Source organism: Ambystoma mexicanum, chromosome 2p (assembly GCF_040938575.1).
Source record: "Ambystoma mexicanum isolate Mex_15411 chromosome 2p, UKY_AmexF1_1, whole genome shotgun sequence".
NCBI lineage: Eukaryota > Metazoa > Chordata > Amphibia > Caudata > Ambystomatidae > Ambystoma > Ambystoma mexicanum.
This window is the reverse complement of record NC_090923.1, coordinates 557236807-557258862: the sequence shown is the minus strand read 5'-3', so window position 1 is coordinate 557258862 and position 22056 is coordinate 557236807. Positions and strand designations below refer to the sequence as shown.

Here is a 22056-nt window from a genome sequence, read left to right as displayed (position 1 = left end):
GTTGGAGAGTGCTCCTTCCCACAAGCCAGTGAAAGTCAGGTGCTGGGTCTCTGAAGGAGAATGATACACATGATGACAGAAGCTTCAGATAACTTGAAAGCAGGTCTGGCTCTGGTCAAACATTGGCATTACCAGAAGGCCAACATGGTTGAGTTTACTCAAGACCCGCTAGTTCTAGTTATGGTACCTACAAGGTAGAGGGGCCTTACAGGACAAATGGATTGGACCCTTCAAGGTTGTGGGCAAACTTGGAAAGGTCAATTATTTGGTGGACTTGGGAAATCCCAAGGAAGCCCCCATGGTCTTTCACACCAACCGCCTAAAGGCATATGTATCCAGACCAGAAATGGGAGCTTTGCTCTTAGCATCTGATCAAGAGAGGAGGAGAGTGAACCTCACCTAACTTTCTCAGGGGACAGCCTTTAGATGGAAAAATAGGAGTCAATCTCTCTTCTGAAACAACAGGAGGACCTTGGGGTCGGCATGATGTCCCCACTGGTGACTGTCTACCTGTCAAAAGCAGGGGTTACAGAATGTCAGACCATGTAAGAAGCCACATAAAGGAGGCGATCAAGAAGATGCTTGATCTCGGGGTAATAGAGCCATCTACAAGTCCATAGGCTAGTCTTGTTGTACTAGTCCCGAAGGCAGGATCCAAGGAGTTGAGATTATGTGTGGTCTATAGAACTCTTAATGCAGTCACCACGACTGATGCACATCCTTTAACGAGTACAGATGAACTGGTGGATCAACTTGGTTCAGCCAAATACCTCTGTACATTTGACATAACCTCAGGCTTTTGGCAAATATCTCTGACAGACCATGCCAAGGAGAAAACTGCATTTTCTCCAGCATGGGGTCTGGCATGGATTCACATGCTCATGAATATTCCCATTCCCCGTCGTCAGGCTGGGAATCCTCGGTAAAGAAAAAACCAGTATCAGTTTCGTTTCTAATCTGTCTTTCGTAGTAATAACCAATCACTGGTCTCTGCGTCATACTGACCACAGCCAATGACTGCCCTCTACCTAAGCACCGCCGCTGGCAGCCATATTCAGATTTTTACCGCACGTTCATGTGTTGGGATCCTCGTGCTATTGCTCTCGAGCGTTAGTGCTATTTTTTCACGTTTTTTTCTCAAAACTTCGTTTTTTCCGGTCAAAAGAGCCTCAAGCTCCACCGACTCTCCATCCGATCAACGGGGACCCGTGTCGGATTCGTCTGCGCCCCTCAAGGGTGAAGATTTCGTCGAGCTACGTTTTGGAGGACTCCAGAAGCTTCTCAGGCCCGTACATGGCCCAGGAGAAGGGAAGCTCGACGCCCGGAAAGCTGTTCAGGGTCTGCCCTGGATGCCAGCTGCAGAACGTATTTAAGGAGGACGAACACTCCTTTTGTCTCTACTGCTTACATGAGGACAAGACGCACGTGGAGAAGGACTGTGCGTTTTGCGGCAATATGTCGGAGCGGACCATGAAGGACCGCCACCAACGCCTCGCCAACTGGCTGGAAGGGAAGAGCCCGTCAGGCGAGAAGAAGAGGAAGAAATCCGAGCGGTCTTCTAAGACCTTTGAGGACGCCCCGGCGACGGGGGTCCAACACAAGGCCAAGCACCGCGAGTCCGCTGGCACCGGGAGCGCCGAACGGTCGGGCTCTACGGGCGCCAGGCAGGGCGCACCCTCCCCGGCACCTTCAGCCACGAGCCAACGCTCTGGGTTGGGTAAGAGGAAGGGCGAGCACCCGGCGAAGCTCCTGGAGAGGCCCCGGTCGAGCTTGAAGGCCCCATCGGAGGGGGAGCGAGGCAGTGTCCCCCCCCTCAAGGATAAGGCGGTGAGCGCACCTAAGGTGGTGAAGGCCTTAATCCACCCAGCCAAGCCCTCTATCGATACTGTCGCGGCGGCCCTGGCTCAGCCTGTGGAGGCTACACCAGTGGTGGCGACCTCGGGGCTCAGAGTCTCCCTGCCACCTCGGTGGGAGTCCTCTTTTGTGCCCATCGATAGGACCCCCGTGAAATCCCCGGCGGGGAAGAAAAAGGGGGGGCAGGGCGTCGTCGTAGATTCGGCCTCAGAGGAAGAGCTGATCGAGGTCTTAAGCCACGGCCTTGGCGTGGATGAAGACCGGCCCGTCGGGATGGATCCCGACGCAGGTGACGACGACATCGTCGAGGGTGACGACGGGGCCCCTGCTCGCCCGTCGGATTCCCCTCTGCCAGCGCCGCAAGACAACTCGGCGGCCATTTTGTTGGCTATACAGTCCTTATGCTCAGAGATAAGGACGAGACTACCGTTGCCGACGGAGGAACCTCTCCCGTCGGGGGATCCTGAACCGGGACCTTTGGGTGTTCCCCCGCCCAAGAAAAGAAGGATTCACCCTCCACCTCCTTTTCAGCCGTCGCGACCCGTCCAGCCCTCCTCCCCGTCCACCCGAGGGGATGATACGGGGACTGGCACGGCAGTGACGGGTACGGACGACGAGGTATACGACGAGGATCTGCCCTCGTCCCCTCCCACCAGGGCTTCTCCGCCCGACGAGATTGGATCGTTCCACTCCATGATCGCCAGGGCATCCGAGCTTTTCCAACTCTGCCCTGAGGAGAAGAAAAAGGAAGGATTCCTTTATCAGCGGCGCGAGGCCAAGAGGAAGACGGTCCTCGCGGTGCCTCTACTGGACGACATTTGGGATGGGGGCCTCGGCCTCCTCAAGAACCCTTCCACGACGCCAACTAGAAGAGACCGGTACGAGAAGAAGTACCGGGTCCCGGATGCGGCCCCCCTGTGCCTCCGGGCCCAGCCTACCCCGGACTCTGTCGTCTCCGCGGCGGCCAGGAAGAAAGCGGGGGGGGGGGTGCGGCCTCCACATCGACTTCCCCACCAGACGGCGAGGGAAAGAAATTGGACGCTATGGGACGCAGGGTCATCTCGTCTGCAGCGACGACGATTAAAGCGGCCAACGCTTTGGCTATCGTGGCCCGCTACGACAGGGAGCTATGGTACAAACTGGCTCCCCTGCTGGACTTCCTACCGGACGACAAGAGGGCGGATGCCCTGGAGATCCTACAGGGAGGTGAGGTGGCGTCGGACCACGCCATCACTATTGCGACGGACATCGCCGACACTGGGTTTCGCCAGTTGGGCAACGGCGTGTGCCTTAGGCGGCATGGATGGCTCAAGGCTACGGACTTCCGTCAAGACGTACAGACCAGAGTCCTGGACATGCCGTTCGATGGGAACAACCTGTTTGGGAAAACAGTGGACGATTCCCTTCAGGCCATTAAAGCGGACACTGAGACGGCCCGGGCCCTTGGGGTTCTGCAGCAACGACGGACGCCCTTTCGGAGCAGCGGAGGCAAGGGCGCCTCCAAAGGTTCCGGCGGCGGTTTCTCCACCTACCGTCAAGCGGCCCGCTCGTCGTCTCAGGAGGCCTACAGAGGACGAGGCAAGTCTGGCGGACCCCGCCATCGTTGCCAAGGAGGTCAAGGCGGCAAAGACTCGTCGAAACAGGATTGAACCGGCCGTGGGGTCGGGCCCCCGTCGAAGCACCCCGGTGGGAGGCCGGCTGGCGAGCTTCGTCAGCGTGTGGGAGTCCATCTCCACCGACCGTTGGGTGCTGGACGCCTTAGCCGGGGTCACGCGCTCGAGTTTCAAAGAAGGTGCCTGCGCGTCCCCCCCCGTGGCCAGGAAAGAGCTTCACGTCCCTCAGCTTCTCCTGGAGGTAAAGGCTCAGGAAGGGCGCCATCAAACTCATCCCAAAGAGGCTTCGGGGCCGGAGTTTGCTCGAGATACTTCCTCGTGAAGAAGAAGACGGGAGGATGGCGCCCCATCCTAGACCTGCGACGTCTGAACAAGTTCATCAAGGCGCAGAAGTTCCGGATGGTCACCCTCCAGCACGTCCTGGGTCAGCTGGAGGAAGGAGACTTCCTGTCGTCGTTGGATTTGGAGGATGCCTACTTCCATATTCCCATCCTAAAGGGGCACCGAAAATTCCTCAGGTTTGTGGTCCAAGGGCGTCACTACCAGTTCAAAGCCCTCCCCTTCGGACTACGGTGTGCACCCAGGGTATTCACCAAGTGCCTCGCACCGGTGGCGGCGCAGCTGCACCGCGAGGGGATCCACGTCTACCCCTACCTGGACGACTGGCTCCTCCGAGCCAAGACGAGGGAGCTCGCCGTGGAGCACACGGCAAGGACCGTCCAACTTCTCACGGACCTGGGATTCTCCGGGAACTACGCCAAGTCCCACCTGGTACCCGCGCAAAACGCACTGTTTCTGGGAGCGAAGCTCGACACAGTGTCCCTTCTGGCCTCCCCGTCGGAGGAAAGGACCAGGTCCATCCTGGGCAAGGTACAGCGGATGTTGGTTTCCGACGCGGCCAAGGTGAGGTCCATCAAGTCCCTCCTCGGAATGATGTCTTCTTGCATCTACCTCATTCCCATGTGCAGGCTCTGGATGCGCCCGTTGCAGGAGTTCCTGGACGCGCGCTGGATCCAAACGACGGGCGGCTTCGAGGAGAGGATCACACTCAACGAGAGTTTCCGCCGAGCGGTCCGGTGGTGGGGCACCCGCGCGCATCTGACGGCGGGCATGGACTTCCAGACCCCAGACCACCAGGAGACAGTGACCACGGATGCCTCCCTGGAAGGGTGGGGAGCGCACACCCAAAATCTGCACGCGAGAGGCCTTTGGCTCCCGACGGAGAAATCCCTCCATATCAACGTCCTGGAGCTCCGTGCAGTGTTCTGGGCCCTCAGGTCCTTCCTTCCGTCCCTCAAGGGCAAGGTGGTGAGGATCTTCACCGACAACACCACCACCATGTTTTACATCAGGAAACATGACGGAACCAGGTCCCCAGCACTGTCCAAGGAGGCGCAGGACCTGTGGCATTGGGCCGTCGCCCAAAGGATGTTTCTGGTGCCGTTTCATCTGGCAGGGATAAAAAACACCATCGCCGACTCACTCAGCAGGGAGCTGCGCTCGTGCCACGAGTGGGAACTACGGCAGGATCTAGTGGATCGCCTCTTCCGACGGTGGGGCACACCCCAGATCGACCTGTTCGCGACGGCGACGAACTCCAAGTGCCGGAGGTTCGCCAGCAGGTTTCCCCAGGCGAGGAGCATGGGCGATGCTTTCTCGTTCCCCTGGGAGGGCCTGTTCCTCTACGCGTTCCCTCCTTTGCCACTGCTAATCCGGCTCGTCAACCAGCTCAAGAGGTCACGGTGCAGGATGATCCTCGTCGCACCTGCGTGGCCGAGGCAGATATGGTTCCCGGACCTTCTGGACTTGTCAGCGTCCCCGCCAATCAAGCTGCCGGTGGACGCGGATCTACTCTCCAGGGAAGGAGGCGCCATCCTCCACCACGACCCGAAATCGCTGAACTTGCAGGCCTGGCTCCTGCAGCGCTAGAGTTTGGAGGATACGACATACCGGCCGACTGCAGTGAGGTTCTTGCAAAGGCCAGGGCGTCCTCGACTCTTAAATGCTACGGACACAAATGGAAGAGGTTCTCTGTCTGGTGCCACGCACAGAAGATTAACCCTCTACGGATTACGGCTCCCCAGGTACTGCCGTACCTGCTGACGCTGGCCAAAGCTGGACTGGCACACGCGTCCATCAAGATTCATCTTGCTGCGATCTCCCGATACACCAGAACCACGGGGCAGACGTCCTTGTGGTCTCATCGTCTGGTGAAAGAGTTCATGAAGGGACTGTTCAGATCGTTCCCGCCGGTGAAGGCGCCGGCCCCGGCGTGGGAGCTCAACGTGGTGCTGACTAAGCTCATGGGACCTCCGTTCGAGCCTCTGCACTCGGCCCCGTTGAAGTTTCTGTCGTGGAAAACAGCGTTTCTTGTGGCCATCACCTCCGCACGACGGGTGGGAGAGATCCAGGCCCTTTCCTGCAAGGCTCCGTACTTGACTTTTCACGACACGAGGGTAGTGCTCAGGACGCACCCCTCCTTCATGCCCAAGGTACCGTCGGACTTCCATCTCAACGAACCCTTGGTGTTGCCTGTGTTCTTCCCGTCGCCTTCGTCGCCGGCTGAGAGGACTTTGCACTCGCTGGATGTGGCTAGAGCGCTGAAGTTCTACGTGGACCGCACAAAGTGTTTTCGGAAGACGTCACAACTCTTTGTGAATTTTGGACCTGTCAATCAGGGGAAGGCTCTCTCGAAGGCTTCCATTTCCAGATGGCTCTCCGGCTGTATCATGTACTGTCATCGGTTGGCAAACCGACCGCTGCCTGGCCGTCCGAGAGCCCATTCCACCAGAGCGATCGCAGCTACCACGGTGTTCCTTTCTGGTGTGCCCCTGCTGGACATATGCAGGGCTGCTACGTGGAGGTCGACGCACACCTTCACGAAATTCTACTGCGTCGATCGGGATTCCAGGGAGGAGTCCAGGGTCGGCCAAGCAGTGCTGCGCAACCTGTTCGCCTGAGGTGAGCCTGGTGAGGAGGTAAGATGCTTAATGTTGAGTTTGATGTAATGCTTAATGTTGAGCCTTTGCCACCTCCCGTGGTTGTGCATGTGTGTACTGCTATGTATTCTTTATTCATGAGCATGTGAATCCATGCTAGACCCCATGCTGGAGAAGGAACAAGTTACTTACCTGTAACTGTTGTTCTCCAGCATGGGTCTGGCATGGATTCACATGCGAACCCTCCCGCCTACCCCTCTGCAGCTCTTCACTTGGTCATACTGCCACTTCACGTGCTTCCAAATCTGAAGATGGCTGCCAGAGGCGGTGCTTAGGTAGAGGGCAGTCATTGGCTGTGGTCAGTATGACGCAGAGACCAGTGATTGGTTATTACTACGAAAGACAGATCAGAAACGAAACTGATACTGGTTTTTTCTTTACCGAGGATTCCCAGCCTGACGACGGGGAATGGGAATATTCATGAGCATGTGAATCCATGCCAGACCCATGCTGGAGAACAACAGTTACAGGTAAGTAACTTGTTCCTTCCTCCCCAGCAAGACTCTATCAGTTTAAGGTAATGCCTTTTGGGCTAAAGAATGCACCAGCTACATTTCAAAGGATGGTAAATCCTGTTCTGAATGGGATGGAAGACGCCTGCATGGCATACTTGGATGACATTGCAGTGTTCAGCCCCACTTGGGAAGAGCATATTGACCACCTAGGATATGTATTGCAGGCTCTTGAGCAGACCCAACCGACCAGAAAGGGCAAGCAAGTGTCAAATTGGTCAGAGTAAAGTGGTCTACATTGGGCATGAGGTAGGAGGAGTTGAAATAAGGCCATTGCCTAGCAAGGTACAAGCTGTACAAGACTGGGCCACCCCTACTACTCAAAACCAAGTGAGAGCCTTTTTAGGTCTCACTGGTTACTATAGGAACTTCATACTAGAACTATGGGACTGTAGCTTCTCCCTTAAATGTGATCTCCTCACCCAAATTCCCCATGAAGGTCAGATGGAATGAGGAGTGGACTAAGGAATGTGAAGGACTTAAGAAAGCCCTTTGCCAAGCTCCGCTCTTGAGAGCTCCTTACTACAACCAATCCTTTATTGTACAAACTGATGCTTCAAATACAGGAATAGGTGCAGTTCTGAGTCCGCGAATGAGAAAGGCAGGGAACACCCTATCTGCTTCATCAGTAGGAAACTGAAGGGCCGTGAAACAAAGTGGGCAACAATTGAAAGAGAATGTTTTGCAATTGTGTGGTCTTTGAAGAAGTTTAGACCATACTTGTATGGATCTACTTTTGTAATTCAAACAGACCACCAACCATTGAGATGGTTTGTGCAGATGAAGGGGGAGCATCCTAAATTGTTAAGATGGTCAATCAGCCTTCAGGGGTTGATTTCACCATAGAACACAGGTCCTGTTGTGATCACCAAAATGCTGATGGCCTCTCCAGAAATTATGACCGACTGGAGTATGGAGATTCATCCAGGAGTTAATTAAATCCTCCTGTCCCTTAGTCTGGGGGGGAGGGGGCAAGTGTTACGGAGAATTCTCAGAAATGTGCTAATTCCCTTCTACCTTAGAGAACCCCAGCTCTTTTGCTGGACTTGAGGACTTTTAATTTCTAACCTGGAGAAGGTGAGATCTTTTTCCCACTCTCTCACTTGTGACCCTTCAAGTGAATCTTCAGCTCCCCTAGACTTTGCTCAACTAACATTGGCTATCCTGGCTGCTCCCTGAGAGACTCTCCTTACCTCTGACACTGTGCCTTTACCTTTCCCCCAGGAAAGGCTTAAATTCACATGACAGTTGAAGGTTTAAAAAGTACTTACCTGTTTATGAATTCTTTGTTAACCTTTGTTTTATTCCCCAATCTAACCTTTGCACCAAACTCAGTATTGCACTAAATATATGATAAATATAAATCAATGTCCACAGTGTCCTAGCTATTTGTCATCTTATTTATTTATTTTTTTATTTTATTTTGGTTGGTCAAAGTAATTTAACCTTTCAAAACAAAAACTTTTCTAGAAAATTGAATCATTAAAATACATAGTTTTTCATTTTCAATCACCATGATCTGCATTCCCATCACAAAATTTCAAAATACTTGAATGCGCAACAATTTCAAATGTTTAAAAATAAAGGAATGATGAGGTAAAAAAAAATTCTAAAATATGCTCATCGAATAGTTACATTCACAATGGTAGTAATTAATCAGTTCATAATTCAAAAGCCACACACCGTAGAATTCAGTTTTAGCCAAGTTTGCATTACTATAATACGATTTTTCGGCATTAAGGAATAATTATAGATTCAGCTGGGTGCAGTATTGATTTTAAAAACTGCATAGTAGCTATTCTTATTGAGATTTTAGATGTAGCAAACAATTCATACCATAACTCATCGACAGAACGAGTTAAATAATGTGATTGAGTGAGTTTATGGATAATCATTTCTCTTTGTGTTTTTAGACCAGCACATACAATCAGTAAGTGTTTAAGAGTCTCTTCCATCTCAACAAGTTTACAAAATCGGCAATGTGCAACTTCTGCTTTAATTAGACCTCTTCTCAACAGTATTTGATTTGTTGGCCACAAATTTAACCGAAACCTTAAGATCTGATTTCTCAGTATGGCTGAGGGGCATTTCAATAAATAGTCAGCCGCCTGTCGGAATTTCTTATGACCGAATAGTGCTCTATCAAAGTCTTTTAATGCTAAACATTTTTGTTGTGTGCATTGCCAGTCAAATGTATACAATTTCAATTTTGCCCTATTTGGAGTCTGCAATAACCGTTCCAGTGATCTATTTGCTTCACTCAAGTTATCGAACACAGTAGTTCTCCAATTCCTTGGAAATGGATGTTGAGAGCGTAACAAATAGTCTGCCAGTACTGCCAGCACACTGTTCGTAGTTAGTCCCAAAAGACATTTCCATAAAAGATTGCATTTTTTCCAGGCTGCTTGAATATGCATCGAGAGAGTGCCCAATTCAAACCGCAGTAGAGCATTAGGTGTCGAGCTCTGTAGATTAAGGGTTTTTTTCCAAAATTGAGCTTCAATTCTGTCCCAGTATTCTCGTTTTTGGGGTATCCAAGTTTCAGCCCCATAAGTCATAATGGGAATTACCTTTTGTAGGTAAAATGTAAAAACATGAGAACAAGAGAATTTACCAAATTTAGCTAAAAGTATTTTGGCCTGCGAGATTAGAGATAATAGTTTTCTACTCAAACTACTTTGTTCTGGTTTGTTTGCACTGGAGTTGCTGAACATTACACCAAGATATTTATATTCATCAACTATCATTAGTTTTTGTTTAAACAAAACCCAATCATTGTGTTTCCGAAGTTTCAGATGATTATTTCTTAGTTCCATAACTTGGGTTTTTTCCAAATTAACTGTGAGATTATTCTTAACAACAAAGCATTCTAGCTGATTAAGAAGTAACTGAAGTCCACTCGGTGTTTGTGAAATGAGGACTAAATCATCCGCATAAAGAAGCCATGCGATGATTTGCTTGCCGAGTTTAGGTGCATCATTAATTACCTTCAAAAAATCTACGCCTAGGTCAAAAATGAACATATTAAACAGGGTTAAAGCAAGAATGCAGCCTTGCTTTAGGCCGCGTTTAGTATGAATGGTTTTAGATAACAACCCGTCTAGGTTCAATTTGACTTGCATTGTTGTATCAGTGTGTAATAGTTTTATTAATGAAATGAGTGATGTCGGGCAACCAAAATTCGACATTTTATCAAATAATAATTGTCGATCAACTGAATCAAAGGCGACTCGAAAGTCGACAAATGCCAAGTAGAGAGATTGTTGTTTCATTGCATATGCTGCTTTAATAGCATTGAGTGTAGTTATATTGATAGCAGTACCTAACCCCGCTGCAAAGCCCGTCTGAAAAGGGTCACGTCTGTTTTCATTATGTAACCAAATATTGAGGTCCCGCAAAATAATTCTGGAGAAGATTTTCCCAGGTGCGTCTAGCAATGCTATTGGGCGATAGCTTGCTGGGCTTGTGCGATCCCCCTTTTTGTAAATGGGGACTATCACAGCTTTGCACCAAGATGGAGGAATGCTTTGTTTCACCAGGATAGAAAGAAAAACAGCGTGTAAAACTTTAGCCCATATAGTCGGATTCAGTTTTAGAGTAATTCGACAGACTGTCAGGGCCCGGGGCTCTAGATGAACTTGCCTTATTAATATAGAATAGTATGTCGTCCATATCAAACTTTAAAAAGAAAGGGGAACCATCAAATCTCGGTAGCTCTTGTTCGCTGTTATTTGATGGTAAATCATACATGTTCGTGAAATATTCAACCCAGCATTTCTCCGATACACCATTAGTTTGAGATGAGAGTTGTGAACATGTTGTGCCAGAGTTAATTAATTTCCAGATCTGAGAAGTATTTTTTATCTGAGCTACTCGAAGCCACTGTTCACCATCTTTTTGATACATGCTTGCTTTATGCGCTCTTATCCAATTTTTATAGTCAGTTTTTATTCTACGTAGAGCTGAATCGCGATATTTCTGCGGTAAAAGCAAGGATTGTCTTTTTTGTTTGCGAAATAAAGATTTTCTATCTCTAATTGACTGATCAAATACATGGGTGGGACGAGTATTATTATTCGTTTTATGCGCAATTGTGCTAGAGGAGGCAAAGAGATGCATTTTATAATAATATTCTAATGGAATAAATGCTTTCTCTGAAAGGAGGTGATAATCATTAATCAAATCTTCGCCCAACGCTTCTAAGTCAGGATTTGTCCAATGTAGCCTATTCAGGTCGATCAGGCCTTCTTGGGGTCGGAGGTATAAATGAAATAGAAGTTTCAATTTCAGAAGTACTTTGATTCTGGAATAAGGCAGGAGATTTGGAAAGATCAAGACTATCATCCTTGGCCGAGAAGCATGAGTGCGACGAATAAAGATCAATTAAAGCATCATCCACTTCATTGATGATACTTTTTGATTTATCCAATATGTTTGGGGCATTGCCTGTGCGGGCATTTTGCAATATCATGGTGTCTGATAAGGAAATATTGCATGGTTGCTCACAACCTTTATTACTGACATTAGAGTCTAATGCTGTGGGGGAGCTCATTAAAGGTTGTTTATTAGCTAAGCATTCTTGATTAACAAGTAAAGGTTGAGCCTCTACGTTTGAGACGCTTAAATTGGCTAATTCCGGCATTTTCACCATCAAACGACTCACATGCAATGCTCTGAATCCAAAGTCTCGGATATCACCAGCCGGAGTATTTGAGCGGGTACGTTTCTTCCCAGCTCGTTTATCCGACTGAGGTCCTTTTGTAGTAGGGCGAGCTGATTTCGGAGTTAGGAGAGGGCTACCTTTATGCGATAAGTCACATAACGCACGTAGTCGTGATGGACATGGCATCTCCGTGCGTAAGTTATAGATCTTTCCCCTTTTATCAGTCATGATCAAAAATATGTTAGGAACTATATGAGTAATACATTATAATGTGAACGTTTGTGCTATTGTTTGTGTGCTGTTCACTAATTCGAGCACAACTTAATAATTAAAAGGAAACCAGAGATATTTGACACATTAAAACACTTAAAATGGAAAATAAAGGCGTGGAAAGAATAACATAGCATAAGAAATTCTGCAATTTAAAAAAAAAAAAGAAAATAATTTATAAGAGCCCTCCCCATACGCCCCATACGCCCCAACAAAGCGGGACTTTCAGGGGCTTCCACGGGTGCGCGCGCGAGCAGAGTTAAATAGGCACGCCCACTAAAGTTGGTTGCAATGCCTAAACAAAAGGAAACAAAGATGTAAGTATCTTTTTACATCAGTATCAGCAGTCTCTATGCTTCTCAGAGTCTTTTGTTCACCTTATGGAGGCTGTAGTTAGAAAAAGACGAAAATGTCCAATGAGTCCAACAGGATCCAAAGAGCGTACCGCGGCAAAGCGGGACTTTCAGGGGCTTCCACGGGTGCGCCTTCATCTTAGGGTGTAGGAAGTGTCTGTGTGCCATCCCAAATGGGTATCATCTGATTTAGAGACACAGAGTGTGTTTTGAAGTGTATTATAATTGTTGCATGTTTTGCTCCCTTCTGAAGAAGGCTTATAGAACTGACTTAAATAAATTAATAATTGTTTAATCAGGAAACTTTGAGTGTAAGTGTTTATTTGAGTAACTGTCACTGTGAAACTGTGTTACAACTCTACTGCTTACATTGACCCCTCCTTGAGATAAGCCTGGCTGCTCGGCCCCACTACCAACCTGTGTAATACAGACTTATTCCAAAGGTTGGGTTCCTATTGCCATGAGGTCAAGGTTGCTGTAGTTTATCCAAAGGATACTGCACACAGTCTTGCCTAACAATATGAGATTCTGTTCTGGCACACATGGGGAAGACGTGGGTCTACCTCAGGCCTGGGCACTTTATAATGATCAGTTCGTGTCTGCATCCATTAGTGGTATATGCTAATCCATCTGGTTCAAGAGGTCTGTAGCATGTTTTCTTTGTCTCTTGATTGCATTTGGCAGACCTCTCTTTCCACCCTCCGTCACACAGTGAAATTATTCCATCCTTTAATTTAACAGAGCAAGGATCCTTCTCCTGTTGTGCCTGTTCAGAATCTCTCATTCTGTCAACAAAACTATCAGACTGCAACTTTTAAGCTTGACAATCGAGGTCTAATGTGGATTTCCTTTCTCTTCCTGTTTTTTTTCTCTCTCATGTGCCATCTCTGCTTTGTCTTGTGCATCTCCTCTGACATCATTTGCTTTATCTTAACCTATCTTTATTTTTTCTCACCTTCCCTTACAATTATGTTCGCTACCTAACATTTCTTTCTCTCATCGTACCCCACCAATTAATCTCTTCTTTCCTACGCCTGTTTTCTGCTATCTCTTCTACCCTCCAAACATCAATTTTTCTGCTTTCCCTTTCTGTTTGAAAAGTCGCTTGCACTGGCAAGTCCATTGGGATCATGTTCCTGAACGAAGTGGCTCTGGGTAAGGAGCATCACATCACCAGAGATGACGGTTCCCTATGTGCAGCTCCATCCGGATTTGACAGTGTCGTTGCTCGTGGAAGAACTGAGCCAGGTAGGTGTCTGTTCTCACCCTTACCTGGTAACTGGGAGCGCTTAGCTCAAAATATGGCATGGGCGAGAGGTACACTGAGCAGGGACAGGCAGTCAAGTCTTCATTAGGTGAAGCAGTGTTTGGATGTGTAATGCTAAAGAAAGGGGGAGCAAAGTTGCTAGCCTTTCTTTAGCACAGCTCTTGAAATGTGCATGGAGGGTTGGTGCGTTGGGTCCTGCAAGTAAAAAGTTGAGTTATGGGGGGGCTAGTGGGAGCAGAGGGACCCAATCAGATGTTGCAATTCCATCATATGTGCAAGAAAGGCTCAGTTTATCCTTGCCTGCATGTTGTGTGTATGTTTTGCGCTGTCCATATTAGGGTGTTGCTGAGTTTTGGATGATGGAATTACAGCATGCCTTTTTAGCCATTGATAATCTGAATTACACAAATCCAACAGAGGGGCCATTTGTGGAATAGTGGTGGGTCTGCATGAGCTGAAGGGCAAGTTTGATTTCTCCTGAGAGACTTTTCACAGCGGCAAGAGACCTAGGGACATCTCTGTGGACTAAGACGATCATGATATATAATGCAGGCAGGCTGGTCCTCGGACTTGCCAAGACTAGTAGGGTCCCTTCTCAATAACAGCAGGAAAAATCTGATTCACTTTACGAGCAACATAAAGTAAGCCCTTTTGCTGGGGTGTTGAGAGGAGCAACATGTTAGTTTATTAGTTTGAGCAGCAACAATTCTATCATCCTGCCAGAAGGGAGAGACAAGAGAGAAGCCGCAGTTTTGTGGGCTCTTTGTGGGGGAGATGTGTGTTGAGTGGTGTGTTCCTTTTCCCTCGCAGACCCTTCACGTGATAAGGCGATTGACCTGGATGGGAAGAAGGTGGTGGTGTCTCAGGGGAAACCTATCCCGATGCCAAAGTTCGACGACTCCTACTTCAGCCAAAGTGAATACCTCATCTACAAAGAGAGCCAGTGCCGCATCCGGTACCTCCTGCAGCTTCAGTTTTAAAGGGGAGCACAAAGGCCTTCTCCTATTCATGCCTTTCCCAGATTTGCTCCCTAGCACTACTCTAGCTTTAAGGCGCCGAGCCACCTGGTACCATATTGGAGCACATCACTTGTTCTGAGCCCCGTCCATCTGTCTGTATGCAGTTTGTTATCAGACACTTTGATTGGCTACTTCCCATCGCCACGAGGTGCAGACTCTTTATATGCCGTTGTTTTCCTCTGGCTTACAGAACATTCTTTCCCAATTCCCAACTGAAACAATGGTACCTTCTGGTCGAGGTATTACAAGATATCAAAATGTCGTTTTTTCACAGCACTTCAACCTATACTTTTAGCAATCCCCTGGCTGCAAATTGATCACTCTTCTTGGTCTGGCTACATAGTTGCATATCTCCGTCAACCTAACTCTTTCACTGATTCTGTGGTTATGAAGTGACTGCATGTGTCTTTAAACAATATGTACACGTTCCTGGTTGCAAGGTTTTTGTGCACAGCTCCAAATAGTGATTAAGCCTCCATGGCTAAATGGAGGCGTATCACCTAAGTGACTGATTACTTTACAGTCAGAGGCTTAGGATAGCTAATGAAGCATCTGAATATTAAGTTCTTATGAGGTTTTCATAGAAAACCTCTGAGCTTCTCTGGCTAGCGTTGCCAAAGTACCAAGAACATAAATAGTACGTTGTGTCCCTGAGTGTAAAGCTATCACTTTACTGTCCATTATTGTAAATGTACAACAGTGTCTCTGATTGTAAATGTACAACTTGCCCCTGATTGTCAAGTTAGCACTTTACCTGATTGCGAAATTAGCACTTTGACGCTGATTGTAAAGTTACCGTAACTTTGCGTATCCAGAATGTAATGTTTTTCCAGTGCCACTCGGCTCTAGAATGTGAAAGTGTCACATCGTCACCCAATAGAAGGTGTCCACTTTGTCTCTAGCTGTAAAGTTATTGTCCCGCTTTTTAATATGTGATCACTGTGGCCCTGATTGTGGCATTAGCACGGTGTCCCTGAATGTGCTTGTTTTCAGGCAACTGTTTGCAGACAGCTCTTGCAGGAAATATTTCCCACTTCTCTGAATGTATAATTGTCACACAACTGATGTGTTGTCACAGGTCTTTAATTCAAAAATGATGAAATGTATGAATGCACAACTTTCACACCTGTCTGCCAGTCTATGATGAAGTCAAGAATCTTTACCTGTATGTTTGTTTCTAATAGATACATTCCACCCACAGATTCCTAATCTTTGAAATTTCAAGCAGGCTCCAACCCGACTGAAATATTGCTCACGGGCACTAGGTGATGCCGCGTGGCTCTTCACAGTACCTAATTTTTTATTGTTTTTTTATTTTTTACATGGTACAGAGTTTCGCAACAGAAACATTCTTTGCTAATTTGGACATATGGCATGACTCTCCCTCCCCTATAAAGACTGTAGTAGACAGAGGTCAGTCTCTGACCCTCACCTGCTCTTCATGTGGTGATTGTGGGAGGACCACAACAATAACCATTGTGGCACTTGTCTATATAGCCACCCCAATGCATTTGCGAGGTACAGTTGGCCAAATATTTTCTATCATTAAGTAAATGGGGTACAATATAAATGAGCATTGGGGGGGTCCTCTTTTTTTGAAGGGGACTATGTGGGTGAGGACAGGGGAAATCGACCAACATGCAGGTTCCACAAACAGCGACCCCGCTTTTACACACTAAGGCCGTGGGCACCCAATGGTCAAACTCTATAACTCTGCATAGCGCTGCTTTAGCAGAAACACCAGGTCAGTGAAAGTATACACATATTTTATTCAAAATAAAATGTTGGTCGATTAAGTAAATGGGTGCGAGAGAAGTCCACTCCGGACCAGCTAATCTCTGTAGAGTTATCAAATTCTTTTAACTTTAGATTGTGGTATTCCAAAAAAGTGTTCGAACCCCTTGAAGTTCCTAAATATGAATTCATCTGTCAATCTTGCACATGACCCTGGATTTTAAAATTATAAAAGCATGTCCTGTATCAAACATTAGTAAAGTTGTACACTTCTCACATCCTCGTATTGCTTTCGTGTTAAGGGGTTTCAGACTAATAACATTTCAGCACATGATAGCAGTACATTTATCTCCATGGTGATGTTCACACGTCACCAGATATACAACTGCTCAAGTAAGTCTCTTCATTTCTATACCATACAATGTTTACAGGGTTTTGGATGCAAAGCTCTCCTAAAGTTCTTCCACTCGTTTTTGTCAGTCTTCTTTGAATTTGCAGGCTGACATTTTTGTTCTCTGTAGTATCACAGCCCTTGTTCTGTTCTGTAGCTTCTTTCACCAAAGCAGGCCACCTGATTTCACAAAGTACGATCAGTGCGAAAATGTTGCGGGCTATCTATTAATATACTGAATAAAGAACATTATTAGATGCCCCCATTACTGCCTCCTCTAAACCGTGAAGGACACAGCAGAAAGTACTCGGATCAGGATGCACTGGGCTTCCTAAAACCTCCAGATGAGGAACCCTTCAATGGAGAGGTACGTGATGCATCCAGGTGGCACTGCTGCGTCCAGTGGTGCCGCTGCACACCCCCGGGGATAATCCGCGTATATCACATGAAAGCAGGTCTGTATTGCACTGTGCCCGATTAAAATTGCCTCCCACAGAGTCTTCGCCACTCACAGAGTGGGGGTAAAATACATTGGAACAAGTTTAATCAACTCCATGGTTCTGTTTTACAGTCCAAATACCAAATGTCTTTGCTACTACATTTCACTAGGGTTAGGAGTGACCGGGTGGCGATAAAGCTTTTCCTGAAGTGTTGCAGGATAGGGATGGTGGAGCTGCATGTCATTTTTAGTATGGATTGATTTTGCAGATGTCTGTCGGCTGCTGAGAAAGCTGCCCAAATGCCGGTGGGTGTGTTTTACAATGTTTCAATGTTCTGCAACATTAACTGTCTGACTTTTGTCGGATCAGACTTTGTATGAAGGATGCAGCATACACATGTTTGTGTGTTCCATTGTGATGTGGCTTGCTGCTTGCTTTTCCAGCCTTTCTGCTTGTTTAACCCAATTTTGTGCCTTTCTATTTTACAGGAAAGAAGGTGAGTAATAATGTTGAGAGGGATAAAACTGACATTCACATTGGCACACTCTGCTTTACAGATCCCAAGTTGGGGATGGCAGGAAAGTCGGTGTGACCTTAATGCACTAAGAGTAAAGTTGTAGGAATACAAGACATTTATATTTGTAAGTTATGAGTCTTATGCATGCAACATGTCTAATCTTCAAGACACACCCTTTTCTACAATGCTAACATACTGTATTTGCCATGTGTATTAAACATATGAAATCAATCCGGTTTGGAATGAATATTTTTTTTGGCCCATATTTTTTGCCATAGCAGTGTTGTTATTGGTGACTTACATAGTGATTCATGGCAAACTCATCCCGCTTCTAAGTGCTTGCCCGGAATTCCAACCTAGGTTGTACGGCATCACACTGTATCCAAGGAGAGCAAGTCGCCCCTGAACTTCTGCTCAGGGGCTCCAGACCTATGTGCAAAATACATATTTTTCCCGTCAAAGAGTTCCTTCTGAAAGAGGAAATGGTAAACCTATGTACAGCAGCCAGTAACAATAAAATATCCTAGATTTATTTTTAAATATAAAAGTTCCCTGAAACTGCCAGATTTGTACCAAAATTCTCAAAAATATTCCTTTTTTTATAGCATACTCCCTTAATATGCCAAGTACCCTGTGGATTCAAGGTTCTCGGGGAAATTAAATGGAAAATGTTTTGGCGGTCTGTGGGAGGTACATGGGTGGTGAGCAAATCTCTCAGCAGTCTTTATAGTAAACATAACTTTGTTCCTATGTCCAGTGTTTGACCTTCATGGATGGCAGTTTCTAAAGCAGGAAGACGGCGCTCTAACCCTCTCAGTACAGAGTTTTTTGGAGGGCAAATAGACTACTTGGCGTTATGACTGGGTGTCCCAAAGAAATAATCAATACTTCCCCAAACCTTTTACCTTACTTTTGACTTAAGTGTCAGGAATCTGCTACTTCCTGGTCTCTCTGGCAGCAATGGCGCAGAAGACACCCCCACATGATTTTTTCCTCAAGATGGTAGCGAATGGGTGCACTGATCAGGCACAACATTAACGTTGTAGTCTTTCCCCAAGATGGCACCCGGGAGCTCTTTGGTGCGGAGGACGCAACATCATCACCTAGAGCTGCATATAGCTCGTTCACCAGGTGAGAACTCAGCATTGCTTTGTTTTCCACTAAGCACAGACGCTGTTATTCTTTGCTATTGCTCTGACACTTCCACTCTACTGTTTCCGCTCTCCCTCGGAGCTCCTCAAATTTTCTCCTCCCATTCCTTCTACATTTGGCTCCCCTTCCCTCGCCTTTCCTCCTTCCTCTGCTGATTGCCCTGATTCCTGCCTTCAGAGGGACTGCTGCTCTCGAGGATTCACTTGCTCCACTCCTCCGTATTCCTTGAAATCCATCTTCCATTTTGGACAAGAGATATCACGGAAGGGTTTTCCCGTAAGGGGGTTTTCTCCCCTTTGGGCTTGCCCCCTAGAACTCCTTCCGAGCCGTGTTTTCTATCAGAGCTCTGGGGGAGGATTTTCTGTACTCAGACCTGTTTAAATTGTTACACTAAGACATCCACGTTGAAACATTTCCCTGCCTTTCCTTGGTCTTGTTTTCTTTTTCTCTTTCCCCAGTTTCACCACTTCACCAAAGTATAATCTGCTACAGTCCACTTTCTTGGTCACTGTCTCCCTCAGATGTAGCGCCTCAGCTCACACTTTCTCACTGACTTCTTTGGCACCTCATTAGAATGTGATGAAAGACTCTTTCTTGTCTCTTGGCTGCTTCATTGTTGGCCTTGAGGTTCCAGAAAACAGCGTTTTACACTGGACTCTTCTTCTCACTAGATCACATGGGGTCAATATTCTCTTGTTTGGTCTGCTGATGTTTAAGGACTGGACACCATCCCCCAGGATGCAAAATGTTACTTATGTCCTCTCTTTGGCACCGGGCTCTTCTGTCCAATAGATACAGGGCTTATGTATTCTCTTCTAAGTTTCTTTGATGCATCGGGATCTGACTCTGCATCCCAGAATGCAACATCTTACCCATTTTATTTTGTTTGTTTCCAATGTACCCTCATCTGCAAGTAAGTGCAGGGGGTTTTGAGGAGGGGGAGTTAATGTTCTCTCCTTTGTGTCTCAGTTGTATTGGGATCTGACTCAATATCCCTGAATATAGCCTTTAACTTGTGTTCTCTGTTTTTCCTATTGAACTCTCCTCTCCACCAGAGGTCACACGTTTAATGTTCTCTCCTTTGTGTGACACTTATGTTAAATACTGACTTCTAAGGTAAAGTTAAGGAAACTTTTAATTTGTATGATTTTCAGGTAACCATGGAGGCCCTTATCTTCGGGCTCCAGTGGTCACTAGTCTGTATTCGGTAGTATTCAATATATTCTCTGCGATGCTTGAGATGTATGTAAATCTTGTATCCTGTATGTTCTCTATTTGTCAAATGTCTTGCTCAGATGCTTGAGGAGTAGAGGAGTCATATGTTCATCATGCAACATGTCTGGCAAGTCTCTCTTTCCTAGATGCTTGAGGAGTCAGGGATTTCTATATGCAGCATCCAATGTTTTCACTAAAACTCTGGCTTCTCTCAGGCAGCAGGACACAAAATCCCAGCATCCTTCGTAGTCTCACAATCTATGCTCTCAACTGGGATTAAGATTGTTTTCCAGCATGCCATATTGTCACATTAATAATGCCTTCTCGATTCCCCTGTGGAGCTAGGAGTTAGTTTTACAGCTCTTAAAAGGATTTGTCTTGAGCCTTGGGCTAGTGTTTAGGAAGAGTGATCTACAACTTGGTTACAGAACTTCTCAGTATATTGCCTCAATCTCCAAGGAGAAATGTGGGAGAACAGTCAAGGCTAAACTCTCAAGAGGGAATCGTGGTGATGGAAATGTACAGGGTAACATACAATAGAAAACAATTAAGGAATGCCCACACAGTGCATGTACAATATACTCTTTATATAGATGTTTAGAAGAAATGTTATGCAGTATGTTACGAGTGCATTTTATGAGTAATTTCTTCTGAAGAAGTCACATGGAAAGTTAGAGGGTTTACACTCCAGTCTCTAAAACAAAGTTCGGATTTTGTTTAGAAATGAAGAAAATCCAAAGCTTTCCTACTGTACAAAATCAATAGTAAAGCTCTGGGGTTATAGTGAAGCGCAGCTGGCAAACTAATGTAAGAGTTGAGCACAAGTTATGGGTGTGCGTTCCTTGGACCCAATGGTTTCCTCTGGGTACAATGTTGGTCAGAATGACAAATCCCAACATGGTTAAAACAGTTTCATTTAATTTCAGCAATAGGGTGCAACCCATAGGCATCTAAACACTCAACTGAGACAATATATAGCTCTAGATTTACAACAAGTGAGTTTTTATTTTTTTGTGGAAATGTAGCAAGTTAGAAAAACTATGAATGTCCTTAGCGAGTCGGTTCCATAATCTAATGGTACAAACAGAGAAAGCCCGACCCCAAACCAAAGGCACGTGTACACATTTGGGAATACTGAGAGCACATGACCCTGCAGATCTTAGATTACGAGAAGGGTTGTACGTACAATCGTTAATAAAGAGTGGACAATTTCCATAATAAACCTTATGACAGATGGTAAGAAGCTTAAGATGTCCTGTCCATGATAGGAAGCCAATGTAATTTCCGACCCGCAGGAGTTAAATGGGAATAGCGTGCAGAATAAATCACAACACAAACTGACACATTTTGGAGTACCTGCTGTGAATTAAGAGCCTATTTGGGGGAGTCCGTATATAAAGCATTACAATGATCTAGCTTGGAACCTACAATGGCGCCGATGGATGTACAATATAAATTTGTAAACCAAAAGATCGAATTACAAAATTACAAACACCACTTGTTTGCATTTTGTAATTAGAACTTTTTTTTTTCTCCTTTGCAACACGTAGTCTATGCAAGGGACACCCCTGCAACCCTTGCTGACCATAACATCGAACGAGGGGAGTGGGGACACCCCTGAAACCCTTGCTCCCCTAGTTCGGTATTTTGGTAGTAGGTATTTTCTACTAGACTGAATGCACACTATTTGTGCATTTAGTCTTTTATTCGACATTTTCGTGCAATCCCATGTCTGACGATAGTTGCACTGTGGGACTTTGAGAGTGGGTGAATTTAGGGATGAATCATAATATAATTGTTAAAAGAGCTGACAACCACATTTATCTGGGGTACCGTCATCAAATTGGCATCCCGGAAGATTCCAGGGGGTTTTCGCTTTCAGTTATGTAGGTACTGTAAAGCCAGAAAGATTGATGTTTGGTATTCTAACAATTCAGTCTTGTTTTGATTTAAACCCAAACCCGTTTCTGTGGTAGAAAAAACATTTTGCATTTTAGAATTATTAGCCTGAAGATTATTACCCAGTTTGAAAACAAGTTTGGTGCCGTCTGCAACAT

The 22056-nt window shown here is 46.4% G+C and overlaps 1 protein-coding gene across 2 annotated transcripts in view; it reads left to right on the top strand.

The window, feature by feature from the left end:
* Positions 1 to 17863, top strand: part of LOC138566555 (protein mono-ADP-ribosyltransferase PARP3-like) — a 238599-nt gene extending 220736 nt beyond the window's left edge. For both annotated transcript variants that reach the window (XM_069644028.1, XM_069644029.1), the window contains 2 exons: positions 13366 to 13512; positions 14342 to 17863. In XM_069644028.1, the coding sequence (XP_069500129.1) occupies positions 13366 to 13512; positions 14342 to 14511 (317 nt within the window). In that variant the 3' untranslated portion in view covers positions 14512 to 17863. The remainder of the gene's footprint in view (positions 1 to 13365; positions 13513 to 14341) is intronic.
* The last annotated feature ends 4193 nt before the right edge of the window (positions 17864 to 22056 follow it).